The 23,359-nt window shown below is 41.2% G+C and overlaps 1 protein-coding gene across 4 annotated transcripts in view; it reads left to right on the forward strand.

Moving 5' to 3' along the window:
- The window catches only part of DCLK1 (doublecortin like kinase 1), a 310,171-nt gene that overhangs the window by 213,052 nt on the left and 73,760 nt on the right, over window positions 1-23,359 (forward strand). For 3 of the 4 annotated variants that reach the window (XM_075919170.1, XM_075919169.1, XM_075919171.1), the window contains exons 5-6: window positions 8,529-8,645; window positions 22,227-22,321. In XM_075919170.1, coding sequence (XP_075775285.1) covers window positions 8,529-8,645; window positions 22,227-22,321 — 212 coding nt within the window. Of the gene's footprint in view, window positions 1-8,528; window positions 8,646-21,098; window positions 21,273-22,226; window positions 22,322-23,359 lie in introns of those variants that run through there. The other variant, XM_006134224.4, reaches the window with a different exon arrangement.

Below are 23,359 nucleotides of genomic sequence, written 5' to 3' on the forward strand. Positions count from 1 at the left end.
GTCTTTCAAACTAGTGTTCTGCAGATAAAGGTTTTCCCTCTTTACTGACTTAGATAAGGGCTGAAGTTCAGAAGCTTACAATGAAGTAGTGTGAGATGAAAGGCTGTTCAGAATACCTGTCAGAAGGCATATGCAAGAGACAGACCAAGAAAATGGAGCACTGTCATGGAAGGGTATAAACTGTTTAGGAAGAACAAGCGGGGGAGAAAAGGAGGAGGAGTTGAATTGTATGTAAGCGAACAGTATGATTGCTCAGAGCTTCAGTATTTAGAGAGAGAAAAGACTGTTGAGAGTCTATGGGTTAAGTTTAGAGGCAGATGCAACAGAAGTGATGTTGTAGTTGGTGTCTGCTATAGACCGCTGGATCAGGTAGATGAGGCTTTCTTTGAACAACTGAGAGAAGCTTCCAGATCGCAGGCCTTGGTTCTCATGGGGGACTTTAATCACCTTGACATCTGTTGGGAGACCAATACAGCAGTACCCAGACAATCCAGGAAGTTTTTGGAGAATTTTGGGGATAGTACAAATGCTGAAGGAACCGACCAGGGGCCATGCGCAGCTTGACTTGCTGCTCACAAACAGAGAGGAACTAGTAGGGGAAGTAGAGATGGGTGACAACCTCGGAAGCAGTGATCATGAGATGGTAGATTTCAGGATCCTGACCAAAGGAAGAAAGGAGAGCAGCAAAATACACACCCTGGACTTCAGAAAAAGCAGACTTTGACTCCCTCAGAGAACTGATGGGCGGGATTCCCTGGGATGCTTACGTGAAGGGGAAAGGAGTCCAGGAGAGCTGGCAGTATTTTAAAGAAGCCTCATTAAAGGCACAGGAAGAAATCATCCCGATGCACAGCAAGAGAAGCAAATATGGTAGGAGACCAGCTTGGCTTACCGGGGACATCTTTGGTGAGCTTAAACACAAAAAGGAGGCTTACAAGAAGTAGAAACTTGGACAGATGACTAGGGAGGAGTATAAATATATTGCTCAAGAATGCAGGGGGGTTATCAGGAAGGTGAAAGCACAATTGGAATTGCAGCTAGCAAGGGATGTGAAGTATAACAAAGGTTCCTACAGGCATGTTAGCAATAAGAGGGTGATCAGAGAGGGTGTTGGGCTCTTACTGGATGAGGGAGGTAACCTAGTGACAGAAGATGTGGGAGAAGCTGAAGTACTCAATGCTTTCTTTGCCTCTGTCTTCACGGACAGGGTCAGCTCTCAGACAAATGCACTAGGCAACACAGTATAGGATGGAGGTGGACAGCCCGTGGTGGGGAAAGAACAAGTTAGGAACTATTTAGAAAAGCAAAACATACAAAAAATCCATGGGCCTGGATTTAATGCATCCGAGAGTACGGGGGGATGTTTACCTGGCTTTGTGCCCCCGTAGCTCCCAGACACGGCCTCCTGCTGCTCCCATTGGATGCAACTCCAGCCAATGGGATCAGTGGGAAAAGCCTCCAGACAGCACTTCTAAGGATGTTAAAATTAGATTAATCAACTAATCGAATAGTCAGTGGAATTTCTGCCTGTCTCTTGCTACAGAGGCACATGGCATTCCACCTTTGAAATGTCGCATGGAGCCTGGAGACAATGGGTTTCCCTGCTGGCCCCGAGCTCCATGTGGCACTTGCCCTTTGAAATGCCATGTGGAACCTGAGGCCAGTGGGGGACTCTGAGTCTCCTGCTGGCCCTAGGCTCCATGAGGTGCTCCCACTTTTAAATGCCGCATAGAGTTCGGGGCCAGCGGGGAGTCCCCTGTTGGGTCTCTTATACATTTGAGAAGTGGAATGGCGCCACTGCACCCCTCCCCTGGAGCTGGAGTTGGGGGGAACTGGCACTCCCCTCCTCTTTCCCCTTTTTGCCACCTCTTTCTGATAGAGGCAGCAAGGGACAGGGAAGTGACTAGTTGACTAGTGTGTTGACTATCTGATAAACTTTTGCTTATCAGATAGTTGACTAGTCGATTAGTTGCTTACATCCCTAAGTGAGTCACTACACACTGCTGTTCCCCCACCAGGGTGGGGTGAGCAGCAGCATGTGGACCTGCTTGCTCTTTGTCTGTGAACTGGGTCTGGCGGGGAAGGTCGGGCTTCACGCACGCGCATGCACACGCACACGCACCCATGTGGGCCTCCAAGTGGGAAGCCGGAACTGGTACTCCAGCTTTGTGGTGGCTGTGAAGCTGGAGTGCCAGCATGGGCCCCTCGCTCCAAAGGGAGGAGACGGAGGCTGAGCTTAAACTGTGGGTGCAACACACAGTCATCGTGTGGAATTTTTTGCTGGAGATGTTGTGAAGGCCAAGTCTGAGAGGATTCAAAAAAAGAACTAGATAAATTAATGGAGGATAGATAGGTTCATCAATGGCTGTTAACCAGGATGGGTAGGGATGGTGTCCCTAGGCTCTGTCTGTGAGAGGCTGGGAATGGGTGTGTCAAGACCGTTCCCCACTCTGGCACTTTGAGTGAAGAAAGTGGGGTACTGCAAGAGACCTTAAAAAGCCTCTTTAGGCTTCTGCTTAAAAAACTCCCCAATGTCACAGATTCCCTTGCCTTGTGAGATTAGGCGGCCACCATCAAGTGAAACTCTCCTGCTTTTGAGACCCAGGAAAAAAGCACTTGAACTTCTTCCAGAGGAGTACCAGCAAGCTCATTTTTCACAAGAGAGCTTGAAAAACAGAGAAAAAACAAATTGCAATCTCTAATAACTGACGTCTTATTCTTAGGCATGCATGCACAGACCTCCTGTTACCTCCCAGGACACAAGAATCAAATCATAGCCCCCAAAAAGGTGATTTTTATTAACCTTTATTAGTTCTGCCTGGTTCAGTTCATCTTGTTCCCCCAACTCCTGACTTAAAAACGCACACACAGAAAACAGCAGCAGGCATATGTTCCAATTCAAATTTCAACACTCTACCCCATTGGCTCTCCTGGCTCCTTGCCAACTCCCCCAGCTACTTGCGTTTAACCCATTAGTCACTGAGTGCTGGCTAGCACTCCATCTGTCCATCATAGGGCAAAAGGGTGGATCACTTGATCATGACCTGTTCAGCCTTTGCGGTACCTAGCATTGGCCACTGTTGGACAACAGGATACTTTGCTAGATGGACCTCTGGTGTGATCCAGTATAGCCATTCTTGTGTTCTAAGGTTTCTCCGTGGTGTGAATTCCTATAATTTGAATCTCTGCTCTTTTTCTCAGTGTGATTATTAGTAATATTGTTCAGATGTCTTGAACCTCCTAAGCTAACTCTCCTTGCTACAATAGAACTCAAAGAACCAGAGACAGTTTGTGTATTTTTGTAGCTGATATTTTTGTAGCTGTTATTTTAGTCATCATTTTACAGTTCTCTAGCTGGTATAATATATAACACATTGCTAGGCATTCTCACTGAAAAGCTATTATCTGGCATACTGCATCTTGGAACTGAGTTTTATGGCATTAGAACCATGTTGACTCCCTTTTGCTTTGTATTATTCTGCATATAATCAGCATTTAGATTCCGTGTCCTGCACCCTCATCAATCTACATTTGATAGTTGTGAGTGGAAATAATAGAGCTTTGCCAAACATTGAGTACCACCTGAACATACTCTGAAGTCACCTCTTATTTCTCTGCTCTCCTTTGGCTAAGCCTGCTCCTATGACCAAGAGTCAAGTGGCCTTTTTTTCTCCATTTCTCCATGTGGGTGCGGCTTTGTTTTTGTAGTACTCTCTGATTTGGTTGGGGGTGTGAGCGGGAGGGGAGAAAATAAGAAAAATTCATGCTGTTGAACATATGAATCACTGTGCAGTCAGAAAAGGGGTAATTCCATGTACAGCGGGTGGTGGGGGGGGGGGGGGGAGGGTGGGTTGCTTGTTTGTTTTTTCCCTTCTCCTTTGTCTGAAATTCCATTAACATTTCAATTTAATTGGAAAGGGTTTTTTTCTAATAATTTTTGAATCTAGTATACCTAGCTCTTTACCCTCCCCACACTGTCACATTTGGCTTAGTCCTTATTTACAGCTGTGTCCATTCTGAGATGATTAGTTCCATGAAGTGGAAACGGCTAGCTTACATTATGGTTTAGTTTTCGAAGTTGAGTTGTGGCAGCAGAATCACGTACATAAGCTTTGCAGCAAAGTCAAGACCTGTTAGTCTGAGTATCTCTGTTGCAAGCAAAGGCTTAGAGCTTTTCTGTGCTTACTGGGCAATTGAAACTGGTAATTTATTCCTCGGGGGTTGACTTAAGTGGGTCTAGTGAAGACCGTTAAGTTGACCACTGATGACTCTCTGGTTGTTTCTGTTATTCCCATTGGAATGAGATGCATAAGGGAAATAAATGGGAGAGTTTCTTCCATTGACTCCCTACAGTGGAGTCTTCACGGTAACTCAACCTAAGTTACATCTAGTCCAGCTACAATAGTCACATAGCTGGAGTTGGTAAGTTAGACCTGCCCTTAGTAATATACAACAGTGTTAAGTTCCTCAGTGGAAACTTAGGGCAGATCTACACCACCAGTTAGGTTGATCTAATTTACATTGCTCAGGGAATTGAAAAAACCCTCCACCTGTCAAGAAATGCAAGTTTTGCTGTTTTCACCGGTATTGTATCAACACCAATGCTGTGTCAACAGAAACTTAAGACTTCTCACTGAGATGGATTAATCTTGCTGATCAGAAGAGTGCTTTCTGATTGGCATAGCTTGACTTGACGAAGTGTGTTATATTGGCATGGTAGCACTGATGTAGAACTGTCATGTAGGCATGTCTTTACCCTTTTTAACTAGTGCTATTGCAATATTTGAAGACAAAAGTTGCATGACTCTTGTGTGTGCAGCAAAGGCACATATACCTGTGTGCTTAGCTTTTCAGGCCATGGTCTTAGCGTATAAAATCTCTGCATGTACTCACAGGCAATACAAAACTTGACAAACTTTGGTTGTAGCTTCACAATGATATTTAAAAATGGGGAAAAATGTTCATCTGTACAAATTTCAGGGCCTCTTGAGAGGAGGGGAAATGATACAAAAGCAGTTTTGAACTGAACTTGGTATGGTTTGCACAGCAAAAGGAAAGAGGTGGGGTAGAGGAGGAGGATTTCAATGTTTGACACCAAGGAGTAAAGAGAAGCATTTAAAGGTGATGTGCTCAGTCTCCAGTTGTTCACGTGTAAATTTTTCTTATTGGGGGGGGGGGGGGTTGACTTTCCTGGCCCTATTCAAATTAGATGTGATTGCTTCTTCATAGGATTATAATCTTTGTGGTGAGTGGAAAATTCAGCCATATGCTTTGAGGGAGAGGATTAACTTTTCTAATTTTCTACTTGTCCTTGGCTATCCAGATACCTAAGTTACTGGTACTTCACTGTGCTTCTTCTTACAATGGAGTCTTAGACATTTCTCCCCTTTTTTTATCCTGGTCCCAGATGTTTCTTCATATACTGTGACGTTATTTGTCATGTTTAGTCATGATTTTTCTGGACAATTTGCTGTATCCCCCCAGGACTGCAGTTGAAGGATTAGCATGACCTACACCCAACCCGAACATAGGGAGAAATAACATGGACAGGCGCTTCAATTCTTACTCTCTCTTCCTTAGTACCCATCACCTCCTGGCCTTCTCACTTACACTTTGCCTGAAGTGAAGGAGATAGCAGCTATGAGCACCTAAATGAGAGCTTTAACAATAGTGGAGCTTCTGTTTCCTTCTTATTATGGAAGCAGTACTAAGGTGCACAGTTAGAAATTACTTCACCAAATTTAAGACTTTTTAACTCTTCATTGGACAACTGATATTTCTATGCAGATTTTCAGGATAAAACTACTCAGATTTAGAGAATTATTTTAAAATATTCCCATTTTTGCCCTGGGAGTCTAACTTCTTTGTTGTTTAGACTCTAAACATCAGTAAGACATTTAAACACAATAATTCACATGCAAATTAGGTCTCATAACATCTTTGAGGGTTTGTACTGCAATGCAAGAACCTAAATCCAGCCTCATATGCCACCTATGTACACACAAGGCAATCCAGTATCAGAGGGGAAGCCGTGTTAGTCTGAATCTGAAAAGCGGCGAGGAGTCCTGTGGCACCTTATAGACTAACTGAAGTGTTGGAGCATAAGCTTTCGTGGGCAAAGACCCACTTTGTCAGATGCATGCACCTTAATGCATCTGATGAAGTGGGTCTTTGCCCATGAAAGCTTATGCTCCAACACTTCGATTAATCTATAAGGTGCCACAGGACTCCTCGCCGACATGCATGCATCTGATGAAATGCGTCTCTGCCCACGACAGCTTATGCTCCAACACTTCGGTTAGTCTATAAGGTGCCACAGGATGCTTCGCTGACAAGGCAATCAGTTCACATATGTAGGTAATAAATATATGATGATTTTGTTGCAGTCAGAATTAATATTGGTGCGAGAAGGAAAAATGTTGTCTGCATTGTATTCTTGACCCATTAGAAGTGGAAGGAAGTTTTATATGTGATAGTGTCAACACAGGTATTAATATACAGTAAGGAAACTAGATAGTTCCTTGCTTTTAAGAGACTATATGTGAGGTATTTGCACTTGTCAAGGGAACTAGACTGTAGTCTAACAGTTTTGGGTGATGAGATTTGTCTTCATTAGTGGTTTGCATAGTACCTATTAACATAATATCTAAACACATTTCCTTCCTCACTAATTAGCCAGTGTGGATATGTATTCAAAATATTCTATATTTATAGGGTTTTTTTCCAGTATGCATCATTAATGGCATAATGCCATAAAAAACAAAGAATTTGGCTTGCCATGTTATATTACCTTATATTTTAAACCTTGACCTAAAGAACTTCCTGTATTTGACATGTGCAAAAGGTTTTTGGACCTGTATTTAGTGTGAAGTTTCTCTTGTATTACTGGTTTCAGCTAGCAATTACCTTTTAAGAATCTCTTTCAGAACAGAGAAAATGCATCCCTCATTTCTGCTTAACACAAAAAGAAGAGCGTGAGTGTTAGTTTGTTTTTTTTCTTCGAGGCTCTCTTTTCCTAAATAGCAGTCTCCTCCAAACATTTCTCTAGTAATTCATCAATTCCTCCTCCCCTCATTCCAGTAGTTTGAAGTCTTGAAAATTGTTCAGAAAGCCACAAGCAATACACCTTATTGAATCCCTTTTTGATAGATATGGTACAGTGGATCATCTGTGCTCGATTCTCCTTCCTTGTTGTCTAAACTATGTCTCAGTGCCACTGATTGACTACAGGGACAAATGATGTACGTATACAATCTGTGTTTTGGCCAGTGACATCAAAAAGCTTATTTGTTTCTCTTAAAAAAAATTTGGAAGAAACCTGTGGGAAGGAAAATGGGGAGACAGTCCTGATTTACAAATAAATTGGTGGATCAATTTCTCTTAAATAGGAAAGTGTAGTGGCATCATCTCTTCTATTCCTATCTTGCCTAAAAAGCCTTTTTTTCTCTTTTTTTTTTAACTCTGTGAAGTGTCTGGTGATTAAATTTGTTGCCATTATGACTGTAAGCTCTTGGCTTTCATACACATACATTCTCTCTATGCTCAGGCCAATAACCATTTTGCAGGCATAAATGCAAGAGCTGTGTGGGTGGATATAAACTCTAACCTGAACAGCCGTGTTCTCAAGTGGGAGGGTAATTTTGCCCCTTCAGTGATTTTACTAATCTCTTATGAGCAAACAGTGCCATTTCCCTCAACCTGTGATGAATTGCATGTGCCACAGAGTTGGCTGTTGCTCACCAGATACTTAACCAGGAGCAATAACCTTGCTCCATTTTTCTTAAACCTTTCATGAGAGATGGACACCTGCATCATATCGGGTAGTCTAATAGTTTGATACATAAAAGCAGTCTTCAGGTTTGTTTACCTGGAAAACACTGTACACATAAATAAACAAAATATTTGAGTCCGTATCTTTGCAGTATTGTATTCACCATAGAGTGTCAAAAGCTTGAATTTTTATTGAACCCGGACCGAGGGCCCATTAATTTTTTCCTTTCCCATAAAACTTCATATGGGGAATGAAAATAAGGATGTGTTAAATCAGTGGTGAGCAACCTGCAGCCCGTGGGCATCATGTGGCCCACTACAGTTCTACTTGTTGACCCCCGTCTGCTCCGGTGCATGGGGGCACTGGAGCCCTGCACTTCCTACTTCTCCCCCCTCCCTCCCAGCACTTTTGGAGCATGATGAATCAGCTGTTTATCTCTGTGCAAGCTCTGGGAGGGAAAGGATCAGGAAACAGCAGATTCATGGTGCTCAGAAGTGCTGGGAGGGAAGGGGAAGCATAGGAGGTGTGGGGCTCCAGTGCCTCAGTGCACGAGAGGCATGGGGGAAAAGGGACGTAAGAGGGGTGCGCGGGCCACAGGTTGCCCAGCACTGGCAATCATGAAGACCACTGATTTGAAGGAGGGCCACTCACTAGGCTTGGTTGCCCATTGCTAAGTTAAATGTTTGTGCTTTCTTTGCTCAGGTTTGCTTTGCTGGTTTCCTTACCTGCTAACTTGTACAGTTTCTTTGTTTTTTAGAATGTCGGGTAGTGAAATCTACTTCCTATACCAAAATAGCTTCAACATCCCGTAGGAGCACCACCAAGAGCCCAGGTCCATCTAGACGGAGCAAGTCTCCTGCATCTACCAGCTCAGGTAAAGCAAAGGAAAAATGTTTCCAATAGCAGAGGCAAATGTTTTTGAATGCAATTTGTAAAGTGTTAACATCTCTGAGTTTCTTGCAAGATACTGTACATAAACAATACTTTACACTAAAATATAACCATTTGCATCAGACAGTTATCTCAATATTTGAGACACATTTATTTTCTAATATAAAGATAGAAAAATACCTGTATTGCAAAATCTTAAATACCAAAACGTGGTAATTACTGTTCTACAGTATTTAATCATGTTTATTTATAGTAGTGCCTGACAAAGAATGGCTATACACCGTGCAAACACAATTTCTATCAGTCTGAGCTGTGTTTTCTTGTCTTTTAACTGTTCCACCCTAAGCAAACCTACCCATGCTCACCAAAAATTATGGAACTGACATATTTGCTGCCATCACATTGTTGACCCTGCTAATGTATTCTACCACTTTCCTCTCCCCATGTCCATCTGGTCTGTTTACACTGAAAACTCTTCTGTCTACTAGTCTGCCAGATATCCTAGTTTGACTGAATCTCATTGTTTGAACACTGTTTCCAGTGAACTATGTGGTCAGTTTAGGTCCAAGGAATATGACACAGCAGAAGGAGAGGAATCCTGCAAAGAGCTAATGGGATGAAGTATTGATTGTGTGGTTAGCATTAAATAATGTTTATAGGAGACAGTTGTTTATTCAGACAGTTTTTAAAAGCGTAGACATGGAGAACTTAATAGGGTGGATTTGTTCTTTATTTCTTCCATGAACATAAACTGGTACCATGAAATTTATAGGCAGGGAGAGTAGAGTTAAATCAGATTTTACAAAGTGAGGGCCTATTAGCTGTTGTATTGGCTCCTCACTGATAGTAAGGCCAAGCTTATGGATGAAATTATCTTGATGTATACATGATTTGCAGAATCCATTGCGAATGGCAAGGATTTCCTGTACTACATTGATGTATGCACTAACATTTCTGTGCAAAGTCTCTTCCCCCTCCCCCCCCAACCTCTTACCTCTCAGGTACCAGGGGCACACAGTCTGCAGAGCATGCCCATGGACAGAAGAGGGCCCTGCTGAGCCTCAAGTTTCACTTCTCCCCCCACCTCCCCTGAACTCACCTAGGAGTCTGTCAGCTTGGACACATCCCTCTCCTGATGCTGGTGCTGTATGCTGGTGCCTTGGTCTCTGGCCCTAGTGCTAGCCTTGTCCAGTCCCTCCCCCTGGAGGCACACTCCCCATAGGGTTAGCATTGAGGGTGGAGCCTGGGGCAGCATTGCACAGTTCCAGCAGCAGGGAGGTACAGTTGGACTCATGGACCCTAAGCTAGGGTTGGCAGTCCCAGCCTGTGGATTGGGGAGGGGGTGTCCCACCCCAATTTAGGTATGCTTCAAGTAGATGCTGCCATAAATCCTACTGTAACAAGTGGGTCCCAGAGAGTATCAATTTTTGAGAGTATCAATTCAGAGTGAATTGCTTAGAGACAGAGTTGTCACTGCTTTGGACTGGGATTCCTCTACTAAAAGGCACACCCAACCTGTTATAAAGAGCACTTCTGTTCCACCACTCTGGTTAACAAGAAATCATGCAAGCAATTCCCTCAGACATTCCAGTTCTATTGGGCTGCCACCTGTAATACTCCTTATACGTATGAGAGGTTTTAAAAACCAGTCTCATCAAATGAAAAGATTCTTCTGATCCCAAAGGGCCAGTTGCATTCCAAGGCTTTCTCAAAAACTATGCTCTTGCCAGTCCTTTAAGCCTTTAGATTATAGATTTTGTTCAAGTTTGCTGGTGCCATGGCATCTACTGTCTCATTCCCATTGTGTCACTAGCACCATCTAGTCACATCGCCTGCCCCCATCTTGACGCTAGGTAGCCATCTTGCCAATTTTCACATCCTGCCCTAAAGCATGGGGATACTAAAGCTTCTCAATGAAACATTTTAAGGACATTAAAATGGGAAAATATCAGTTTTCCCTAACTCACTTTGATAAATGGATGCTTTATTTTCCCTGAAATGTTCCAAAACAATGCAGCCTAGTCAGATAGTTGACATGGAAAAGTTCATTCTAAAATATGAAAGTAAATAAAAACAGGATTTTATGATGAAAGTATTAAGCAATGCTATTTTCACCATCTATAATTAGGAAGTGATTTCCATAGGAGCAGTCATCATTCAGTACTGAGCAAAAAGGGTAAAGTTTTCTTTATTGTTTCAACAGGAAAGTGTAATGTTTGCACAGTCTTATTTTCACTAAGTTGTCGTAACAGAGCCATGTTTTGTTGTTTGCAGTTATTTATATTTTAAAGTAGCTTCTAAATTATAATGCCTTGCATTTGACCTTTAGCAGAATTAATTGCTTGTCTGTTTTACCTCTGCACTATTGTATTTGTAAATAGGATATAATAAGTAATACTGAAGACTTTAATTTGAGGACATTATTTAAAAAATAAACCCTATCGAAGTGTAATAATTATTTGCCAGTACCTTGTACAAAACCCTCAGACAATATAAATGTGCTGTTTTTGTTACAAATGACTCAGAACAGCAAATAACAATTAAGCTACACTTGCAATCATATGTAGAAATATCTTAAATTAAAATTTAAATTTTATCCTCTTTGGTTACTGAACTTGTATGTTCATTCCTTTTGGAGAAGAAATCATTGTAAAACCAGGAGTGCTCACTTTCTTTTTCAGCTATAAGTTTGGAGAAATATATTGTGCAGGGATTTAGAAGAGAGGGGTCACCCATAAATAAAAATGCACCATAGAGGCAAGCACCAGTAATTGAGGAAGATAACGTGTCCCATTGCCACCATCTTTTCTCAGAGACAAGAAACATTTTACATGCTTAAGACGTGATTAAAAAGTCTGCTCATGGTATGTGGGTATGCTTTTAATGGAAATGGAAGCAAGTGCTCCTTCAGCTTCGTGATGAGTTATATACAACTAAACAACCAACAACTGCACTTCGATTTTTATAGGATTTAGAGAAATTTTTCTAAAAGTTCAAACTAGTGCATTTTCTGTTGTTTTTATATGCCTTTGACATACTAGAGGCCATGCTCTGAATTTGCAGACAGCAGAAAACAGGCATTGCTGCTTCACTGTTGTGTAATTTGGTTGTGTATTATAGTTGGAAGCCCCAGAGTGATATCGGAGCCCCAATCTGTCCATACCCCTTTTTGAAAGTCAGTACCTATCCTGAACATGTTATCTACAGAAACCAAACAGACTAAGGGTGAGAGGAAAGCGACATACAGAGAGGTGCAGTGATTTGCCAACGTGGCATCAGAGGGCTTATCTCAGTCTAGTACCCTACCCATTGGACCCTGCTGCCTTTGTCAATTTTGTAATGTTTTCAAAGTCTATATAATACTTTGTGCCCTTTTATTGTTGTTAAATATTTCAAGGGTGTAGGATAGCTTAAAAATATTTCTGGTCCTGTAGAATGAAAAGTCAAATTTTATTCAATATCCTTTTTACCAGCAATCAGAATTAGTAAATGTTTGAAGGCTGTTCAGCAGCTTGTATGGAATGAGTTGATGGCTTCAGGCTAACTAACAATATCTGTGTTGGCAGCTTGTTCACAGGTTAAGCACATGAAGAATTAGATCCTTCGTTTCCTGGTCATGATTTTTAATTTCACTGATGGTAAAGTGGGGCAGTTTGTGTTACCATTGCCTGTGTATTGCACCTTTTCTTTGAGTTTAAGACTGAGGCTAAATCCTTTTGATTAAAAAAACTCTCAGTTTGAGTCTCCAGGACAATCAGCTAGCTAGTTACCTTTCATTAAATCAAATTTAATTACAAACCAAAACACCGCCTCCCCCCCCCCCCAAAACTCATTCTAAACTCTTTCTTTCCCAAAGGTACCATATATTAGCGTATATAACCCACAGGTTATACACATTTTTACAAACCTCGTCCCCTCTCCCCCATGGGGTATACATGTCCGTGGGGTATACAAGTTTATTTTTACTCATAAGCAGCTCTATCCCATTAGCTGGGTCATCTCCGCTCCACTGTAGGGAGAGCCTGACAAGTTTCCAGTGTGCCTGCGCTGTGCTCTCTGTTCCCCCTCCCGGAGAAGCGTGGGTTGCATCTGGCTGCAGCTGCACAGGGTCTGGGCACGAGTGCGGCTCCCCTCTTGCAGGCTGGTCAACTTGCCTGTGCTGCACTCTACGTTCCTCTCGCTGGCAGAAGGATGACTACCTAACAAAAGATGGGTGGAATGCAGGACATTGGCATTTTATCCTGGTATGTGCAATTACCGTGAATTAGCCTATAGAACCCACGGGTTATACACGTCTGTGGGTAATCTAAGTTGTGTGTTTTTTTTTTTTTAACACAGCAAAGAAAAACCACGGGTTAAACACGAGTGCGGGTTATATACTCTAAAACACCGTACTTCAGTGCTGTGAGAAGAGATGTTATTCAAGAATGCCATTCCTGTTAGATTAAAAAAGTCCCATTTGACTTTAATTTAGCAAGTGGTATAATTAAGTCTTTATGACCAGGGTAGCTTACATGGTATCTATATTCTTTGTAAAGCAGACAAGGTTCAAAAAGAGTGTATAGAGTATAGTAGATTACTTAGTGGCATGTGTTAAAAAAATTGCTTCAGTAAAGGAATCCTATATAGGTTGAACTTCTCTACTCTGTTACTCTCTGGTTCAACAACATCTGTGGTCCAGCATGTTTTTCTTTTTGTTAGTTGGATGTCCACTTACCATGGTCTCATAAAGTTTGTTTACAGACACCAGTCCTGTAAACTGTGGTGTTATTTAGCTTTGATTTACCCATAAATGTCTTCTAAGAGCCTAGTAAGCAGTGGAAGTGTTAGTAATGCTGCTAGACAATATTGACCTTCCGTGGTTTGGCAAATTCTCTGGTTTGGCACCAGTCAGGTCCTGAGTCTGCTGGACTAGAGAGGTTTTACCTGTACCAAGTTTCAGTGCCAGTTTAAAATTGTATACATCTATAAAGAAAATAGGGCTTCTGCAAGCACAGATGGGATCGTAATGCGAGCAGCTGTAGAATGAGTACTTATCCTTTCCTTTACTGTATAAAAGGACATTTTAATTTGCTTTGTGATTTCCTTCTATGGCCCTTAGCCATCCCAGTGGCCATTCTTCTTAAATCACCTTGGTCAGATATATCTCAAGAAGTACTTTTAGGTTCCCAAAGCTGGGACTTAACAAATCAGATTGTCTTCAGTGGGATCACATGCAGGGCTGGATTAAGACCTTTAGAGGCCCTAAGCACTGAAAAGATTATGGTGCACTCCCATATGTAATTCAAAATAAAAACAATACTATACTGTAAAATCTCTCTCTCTCTCTCTCTCTTTTTTTTTTTTTTTTTTTTTTGCTTTGCTGGTGCCCTAAGCATGTGCTTAGTCTGCCTGTTGGGTAATCCAGCCCTGATCACATGTTTTTACCACATTATTATTGTATTTAATTGACTTTTTTTCATAAGTATGTTGAAGCAAAACTTTCCCTGCAGCCCGGTGTAGATTAGTGAAGTAACCCTACATTCTTATGGATATCAAGATGTTGTTCATCATTTATCCTGAAGAAACGAAAGGTTGACATTTATTTAACATTGTATAGATATAATCAAATCAAGACATAAGATGGGGAAATAGAGATGTTTAGACTGAGATTTTTCAAAAGAGCCTAAAAAGTCTCAGAAGGATAGACATGTTAGTCTGTAACTTTAAAAACAAAAAGTAGTCCTGTGGAACCTTGAGCTTAACAAGACATAGATTATATCATGAGCCTTTGTGGGCAAAATCCACTTCTTCAGATGAGCTTAAGTGGAGAAAAAAGGGGAGACTCAGAATTTATAACAGGAAAAAAATGGGAAAGGACAAAAAAAGTACCTGTAATTACAGTGCCAGTGTTAATGAGGATGACTGAGTGGGCTGGAAGTGTCCCATACTTAGCTTTTGATGTCAATGAGGTGTTAAATGTAAGGAAGGCTGGTTTTATAATGGGCCATCCAGTTAATGTCTTTGTTCAGGCCCAAGCAAACAGTGTCAAATTTGCATATGAAGGTCAATTCTGCACTGTCTCTCTGTAGTTGGCTTGTGAAATTCCTTTGTAGAAGAATGGCTTCTTTTAATCTATGATTGTGTGCCTTGGCAGTTTACAATGTTCCCCTACAGGTTTATGTGTGTTACCATTTCTGATATCTGACTTGCATCCATTTATCCTTTGTTGTACAGACTGTCCAGTTTAGCCAGTATACATGCCAGAGGGGCATTGCTGGCCTTTGATGGTATAGATCACTTTAGAGGATGTGCAGTTGTATGAGCCTCTGATGTTGTGGCTTATGTGGTTAGGTTCTGTGATGGTGTCACTTGTATAAATGTATGGACAGAGTTGGCAACAGAGTATATTGTAGGGGCAGGTTCCAAGGTGAGTGTGTCTGAGGTATGCTGTGTGGTTGCTGGAAAGAATTTGTTTCAGGTTAGGGGGTTGTCTGTAGGCAAGTATTGGCCAGTCTTCCAAGGTCTGTGAGTGAGGAAGGGAGATGGAAACTAAGACAGAGTTGAGTTGTAACTTAAAAAATCCTAACCATAATCGGTTAACAGAGACTGGTTTTTTTTTTAAGTCCAACTCGCAAAACACCTGAAAAGACATATTTCTCCTACTTTCTCAATAGCTGATGATCAGTTGTAGGTAATTTTAACTTGACACACTACATTGACTTAGCAGACAAACTCATAGATGCCTGAAGAACTCATAAAAAGGAGAGAGGAAACAAAGGCCAATTAGTCATAATTTAGGGCAAAATACCAATGCAGACAATACCATTTTTTATTCCATCTTGTAAGTGTTGTCTACTGTGCGTGGCCTTGTATTTTGGGATTTACGTTTGACCCCTTTCTGGGATTTGTGTATTTGTCACCATGGTCACTCTGGATCTTGGAATTATTTTTCCAGAGGAGGGACCTTCTTTTGCTATACTGAGACTGATCTTTACCATTCACATTCCTAGACTTTTTTCACAAAAGCACCACAATATTAGTTTAGTTTCGCTGCTCATCCACTCCTGCCAAAAGTGTTTTTATATTGAGATAGCAGACTTGAGGAAAAGTCCACGTAGAGAAAATATACTGTTTTTACCTCTACAGCTAGTCAACATAAACCTGATATTGATCCTTGAGGCTTGGCCTTGGCTAGATATACGGTAAAAATTACAGTTCCTTGTCTCCATCTAGGCTGTTGCATGGAAATCATTTATTTGATGTAACACCTAAAAGACCTACATACAATTAAAATACAATAACAGAAGGGGGAAGAAAACCACAAGGTACATTTTGTTCCTTAACTATTTTAAAATGATGTCATCTTGGAGAGTGAAAGTGTTTGTGAAGGAGAGAAACAAATTGAAGATGTTGCCAGAATGATGGATTAATGTCCATGACACTATATATGTTACTGAGATTATTATAACTTTTTCTAAAACCGATATATATTTAAAATGTGAGTGTGTGATGTATTCTCTTCTGGAAAAAGCCTCACACAACACCCTTCTTTCCCTCTTTTCAAACATTCTTTCATGTTTGGCAATCCTTATCAGTGAGCACAAAATAATCAGCCAAACACAAATGTTTTACAGTGTGCAAGATGTTCAGATTTCATTAGGTAGTATGATTTTTAGTACAGTATGCTGGTAATTCCAGATCGCCAATAGGACACTCAGAAACTTTAAGTCTTATTCTTTTTTTTTTTTTAATTAAGGTACAGGTTTTAAAAACAAATTATTTGCTGCAGTATGCAGGCAACCTCCTAATTCATTTACAATAGTGTCACTTGTTTTTTATCACATTTTCCATTAATATGATTAGATGACATCAGTTCTCAAAGATTATATTTTGTTTAGATCTGTAGCGCTGTATGTTTTTCCATTTACTAGTTAAGACACAAATCTTTTCCATGACAACCTTACCCACAGGCAGGATCTGGTCTACCAGGGTTAGCTCCTAGCAGGTCCCACTCCTATGTTTACCTTTATGGCTACAGGTACCAGAAATCACAGCTCCCATTAGCTGCAGATCGCCATTCCCGGCCAATGGGAGCTGCAGGAAATAGTGTCCCTGTCCGTGCCACTTCCCGCCACTCCTATTGGTTGGGAATGGTGATCCTCAGGCAATGGGAGTTGAGATCACCTGTGGCCATGCAGATAAATACAGTGGTGGCTGCCTGCCAGGGGCTAACTCTGCCAAACCGCCACTGTGTTATTGCCCACCCCTGCCTTACGGGGTTAATCAGGCATAATACAGTAAGAGCAAACAATAAGCAAAGGGTTTCACATCTGTGCATACATGTACTCAGTGCTGCCAAAATCATTTAATAGTGTTACAGTTTAATTAGCTATTGATATGTAGTTAAGTATGTTAAATTTGGTCTTTAAAGTGCTACATGACTGCTTTTTTTGTTTTACCGTGATTCTCCTGTGAGTTCTTCACTTCGGGTGTTCATATGTTCCTCTGCTTGTAATCAGAGATTTGTGGTAACAGTGCTTGGTTGCATCATACATGCATGTTGACCATCTTGTGCTGGCATAGGCGGTTTCTTGGCACTATGCAATCTAACCCCTCTCAGTTCCTTCTCTACCACCTTTGGCTTGAGTCAGAGCATCTAGCAGTGCTTCTATGGCTAATCTTATTAGCATCGTTTTCTTTAGTTAGACTTAAGAAAAGCTAAGTATGGTTAGTTCTTTTCTCCCAGTTTGATTTCTCTTCCCTCCAAAAATATTTTTCCTTAACAGCAGAAACCTGAATTTCTGGTCTGACAGAATCTTAATTTTCCCCTAGGGAGGGCAGAAAAGCCTGGTTTCAAAAGCTGCCTCACCTGTAGATTTTCATTACCTGTACCAGATTGGCACTCCCAGTGTGTTCATTACCTCAGTGAGACACACAGACTTCAGGCATGTTTGCAGGGCCACTACCTGAAATTCTGGACTAAAAAGGCAAGAGACTTACAACTTAAATGCTTCCTGATAAAGAAGTCTCTACAGCCAGCATCTGAATCCGAAGCATGGACCCCCACCCTGCATAAATCCGCTGCAGCCTCTGACAGAGGCTCTTCCTAGCTCAGACTAAAGTCCATACTGCCAAGAAGATGGCAGAAAAGCAGGCTACAACTTCCCCAGAATCATCCAAGAAATAGCTTTCTCCAAACAGTCAAAATCTTACTGAGCTGACTGCAGTGGGACCCTCCAGTACCATGAGAGCAAAAGACCCCAATTGAGCTATCTCTGACAGCAGTAAAAGGGAAAACCAAAACCAATGCAAAAGGCGGAGCCGAATAGACACTCAGCACCACATGGCTCTACACCACTCAATGCCAGAACCTTCCCTTCTCACCACCAATGTCCTTGGGCATGGTCAGTACTAAGTCACTTCACCTCAATCTGATCCCCCACTCTCCAGTGACGAGGAGAATGAGGACAAAGGGTAATTATACTCTTCACACCATTCTTCCCCCATCCAGGTGTCAATCAGACCACTGCACAGGGCATATTACACTGGGCACAAAGATCAACAGTGGAACAGGCATCCATTGATACCACCATTGCATCTTCCACCATAGTGGTCTCATTGGAGTATATGGACAGCATTGCCCCTACAACATCATAAATATCCCAGTCCCTCGTCCTCCTCCCCAGAATGAGCTCACATTATTCATCCTGGCCTTCCGTACCAGGACCATGTGAGCCTCCAGAAGAGGTGGCCAGAGAGGAGGAGAAAACCTCTGACCAGGAGATGGGACCCGCAGTTCACTTTTCATCATCTTCCCCTGACGACACTAACATGCCCCTACTTCCCAAAATAGGGGATGATTTGAAAGAATTTTAAGACCTCTGTAAGAGAGTCATGAGCTCATTGAACATCTCACTGGAAGAAGTCCCAGAGGCACAATATAAACTACTAGACATCTTACAGATATCGACTTCTTCCAAAATCACTCTATCCTGAATGTAGCAATTACAGAACCAGTTAAGTCAATTTGGCAGACCCAAACAACAATCCTGACCATGTGCAAGAGGTCTGACTAAAAAACACTATGTGCTAGCAAAGAATTCTTCTTCTCACACCCCACACCACCAAATTCCTTAGTGATAGATGCAGTTAACAAGTGAAGCACGTAACAACACCCCTAAAACATGCTGAATGACAGAGACTGGAAGAGACTTGATCACTTCTGATATAAGGCCTACTCTTGATGACTCTACACCTTAGGATTGCCAATTATAGAATCGAATAACTGGAAGGAAGCTTAAAGGATCTTCAAGTCCAGTCCCCTTCATTCATGGCAGGACCAAGACCATCCCTGTCAGGTGTCTGTCTGGCCTGCTCTTAAAAAATCTCTAATGATGGAGATTCCATGTCCTCCCTACCTAATTTATTGCAGTGGTTAAGCCACATATTCCACCACTTTTCAAAGATAAGTGGCTCAAATATCTCCTCAGTCAACTTCTTGAGTATTCTAGGATACAATTCATCAGGCCCTGGTGATTTGAAGACATCTAACTTGTCTAAGTGGTTTTTAACGTGTGCGTTCCCTTTTTTAGCATCTAAACCAACCCCATTTTCACTGGCATTCACTATGATAGGTGTCCAGTTAACCCACCTGACATGGGTTATTCACAAGATCAGACTGGACCTAAATTCCCCGTAAGTTGCATTGCTGCACTGCCATACAGCTGCCTATTTAGTGCAGTTCAGGGGCTCAAGGAAGCTGGATAGGGCAGAGATCAGTGGCAGCCTCAAAAATGAGGTTTACAGGATCTTTCGAAAAAGGGTTTTATTTTTGAAAGATCCCCATCTAAACAGCTATTTTTCTATTGAAAAGCCCCATTTCGAAAAAAATCAACGGCTGCCATTATGCAAATGAAGTGCAGACATTTAAATCCCTGCTTTATTTGCAATTTTGAAGTGTCTAATTTACATCCCTGGGATGTAGTCTAGACACACCCAGAGAGATAGGGAGGAGCAGAGACTGGGCATGAATCAGCCAATTCACAGTGTTCTGAAAATGTTGGGAGGGAGGGGGAAGAGAAGGGACAGGGTGTATTTGGGGGAAGAGGCTGGGTGAGGGTTTGAGGGACAGGGTGGAGTTGGGGCAGGGGTTGGAGCAGAGGGGAGGATGGAGCAGCCTGTGGCAAAATGAGCAGACACACACATTTAAAGCCACTACTTTTGCTGGCAATTTAATTTGCCCCAATAATGGACTGCTTTGTGTTGGAAAGGTAAGAAGGAGAATCAAGTGTAAAGTATTTAATATTATTATTGGGGGTTAATGTGCATGCCCAATTTCAATCATGTGGCCCATTGAGATGAAGTTGGGCCACTCATACAGCCCACTTACTAGCTTTGGTTGCCCATCACTGATCTAAATCATTTAGAATTTCTTAAATAGTAGTCAGAACCTTGAATTTCACCCTGACAACAGCCAGGTATAAGACTGTCTCATCAGTTTAGAAGGTTTTCTGCATTACTGTAGCTTATGCTTTTAAATGGCTTTCACATTTATACTCTCATAGACAATGTTGCAATAGTTTAGCCTTGATTTTAAAAAGAACAAACATATTTGAAGATTAGACTCAAACTTCTTGTTTTTAATCTCTCTCGCTTGTTTCTCCCTACTTGAACACCATATATTCATGCAGCACCTACATGTTAATAGAGCTAGTTTGTCACAGAAATCACATTGATTCCTTCCTCAAGATACTGTATGAATTTCCATAAATATGTGAATGTGCTACATGCTTCCCCATCACTGTGCTGATACATATAACCCATTACCCTTGCTATGAACTAAACCTTAAGTCAAACTGAGTGAAAAATGTGTCTGCAAAAGCAACCTATTTACATGCAAATTAACCTTTTCTCATCATTCCTGTGGATACCACAAAGGTATTTTACACGTTTACCTTAACAAATGCATTGCAAAAGGCAGATACTGAGATGCAGCAGTATGGTGCTCTTTAGTTCTGATGCTTTATAGCCTGTTTTATAATGCTCTCTAGAGCAGTATCCGAAGATAAATGTATGTGGGCCTACTATTTACCACTGAGATATTTGCTACATTAAGAAAAATCTATTAAAATACCCACTGCATTCTCTGAAGGATTTATCAGTTGCTAGACTGCCAGTCAGCCAAGGATATATACAAGAGTTATTGTCATTTTGATTTTCAGATGAGTCATTTGCTATATTGCCCCCAAAGGCTCCTCATTATGATTCAGTGCACAGCCTATAAAATTGCTTAGGTTTTCTGGGCTTCATGGAATCAGAGTGGGGGTTGTAGTTGCTCAGCATTCTGAAGCAGCGGCTTAATGTTTAATTGACACCTTTGATGTAGCCCTAAGACACCACCTGCACCTCCCACTGCTGCTCGGAAGACGTCAGCCTTACGCAGAAAAAGCTTCTGCTTATGAGTCCTGCATCTCATTCAGCTCACTCTGTGAGCAGCCTGAGCTATCCTTAACTAATCCCACCCCTTCTCATTTCTGCTACAGCTTGTCTTAGTACAGGGCTAGCATTGTTGTGCTTGCTGTTGACAGGTTAAACAGTAAGACTGTGTCCATGTTAGAGCTCATAGAAGGTAAGTTAAATGCCTTATTGATACCTTAGTATGTAAATATTCACACGAGATTGAGAATTCAGATGTCTAGTTGCTGATTTTTTTTCTGATATTGATAATATGGATTTGTTAATATGGCTGTGTGTGTAAAGAGATACATAAAATCATTTATTTCTTTAAAAATATTATTGACATCCTATATGTGATCACTTTGTAGTACATTAGGATACTCTTTGGGTATTAGCTATTTGTGAATATAACAGAGCATATCTTACAAAGGCTGAAAATGCTTCTTAAAATTAAATACACTGAAATATTCTGAAGGAGCTTACTATTTAAGTAAGTGATGGTTTGGTATAATGTATAGTTGAGATTTTATGGCCAGTTCAATGATATGTCTGAAGTCCATCAGAGTTAGTTCTGAGGTGATGTTTAGGTCAGATAGTAATGCAAAAATGTCTTCAAATATGTGAAGGATTAACAGCAAGCTTCAGTGATTTGTTCTTGCAAGCAGTGTTGTTTTTTATTCCTAGTTGGTAGCACTGACAGGCATAATTAGGGTTTAAATATAGGTAATATTTGTTAAGGCAACAAAGCATTATGACTTTCCATGATAGGCATGCATAGGCACTATAGAATTAAAAAAAAAAAGAGAAAGTTCATCACCATTGACTTAAACAATCATTTTAGAGTGGCTGCATATTTGTTTAAGCACTGTATAAATTGGCAGGGTCAGAATCACAGTGCAGAAAAGCAGTTTCTTTCTGCACTACGTTATTTAACATTTACAAATCTTAAAAGAGTGAATGGTTCCCTTAAGAAAACATAAATAGAATTAAGACATGATTATTAATCATTTTCCTCTGCTTTTACTCTACAGGTACCATGAGTCAAACTTTTATTTAATCATCCTGTTTGTTTGTTTGTTTACTTACTTACTTACTTACTTTATTTATTTATTTATTGTCCTTCTAGTTAATGGAACCCCTGGTAGCCAGCTTTCTACTCCCCGCTCTGGGAAGTCTCCAAGTCCATCTCCTACCAGTCCAGGAAGTCTGCGAAAACAGAGGGTAAGGAAACAAGGAACTGATTTTTGACACTGACTGAGCAAGGATCTAGCATGGGTGTCACCAATATTGCCTTCCTCATAAGTGTTCATTGCACCTAGCCAGACATATGGGGAGAAGGGCTTGGCTACAATTCTTGTTGTGCCTGTTACACAACTGGAATGCAGCAGCTCTCCACCTTTCAGAATGTGTGTGCTGGGTAATGGCTTATCTTTAAGAAGAATAAAAGAGATCTTTGCTCTTGTGTTCAGAACACTTCTATGTCTTTGTGTTTGGCCAAGCATTTCACAATTGAAGGAAAATGTAGACCTCCTAAAAATTCCATAATTTCATTTTGGCACCCCAGCTTTAATTGTGGGGCAAAGTGAGGAAGTGCTCTGTAGAATTTAGCTAAATTGTCATGACCATATATAATAGCTTTTTGCTAGATCGGCCAAAGTGGCTCAGTATCAGGGCAACGGTAGAATGAATTAGTGCATTGGAGGCCCAGGATCATAATTAGATTTTAAATTCCAATAACAAAAATCTAGGGAGACTACAATACATAGCGCACCTAACCATTCAGCACATCCCTGTAGCATGATGGTGATAGCTGTGTTATTGCTGTAGTAATCCCTCTATTAACAGAACATGTTTGGGTCAAGATAGTATTCTCCTGTATGGGAGTTGGCCATGGGCAGGTCAGTGCTGTTCACACTGATTTAATTAATTGCATCAGTCTAGCGAGAATGAAACATGTCTATTTATTGTCTCTTCTGACATTATCTCAACTGTGGTCTGCAGGCCTTAGAAATCTTGAGTCACTGCACCATGTCTCAGTGTGGCTTACAAATGCAGTTGCACCCAGACTTTCTCATCTCCTTCAATTTTAAATAAACTACGTATTAGCTCCCTATACCTGTGAAATAGGAAGTCATAAGCAAACCTGAGAGAGTGTGAGACTTGAAGCCTCATTTTAGTAGGTTTTGGATGATTCAGGACACAGGTAAGTGAGAGAGTGAGTTTCATGTGGTATGAGTTTTGCCTGAAGCCCCCTCCTTG

The sequence above is a fragment of the Pelodiscus sinensis genome, chromosome 1 (genome assembly GCF_049634645.1).
Source record: "Pelodiscus sinensis isolate JC-2024 chromosome 1, ASM4963464v1, whole genome shotgun sequence".
NCBI lineage: Eukaryota > Metazoa > Chordata > Testudines > Trionychidae > Pelodiscus > Pelodiscus sinensis.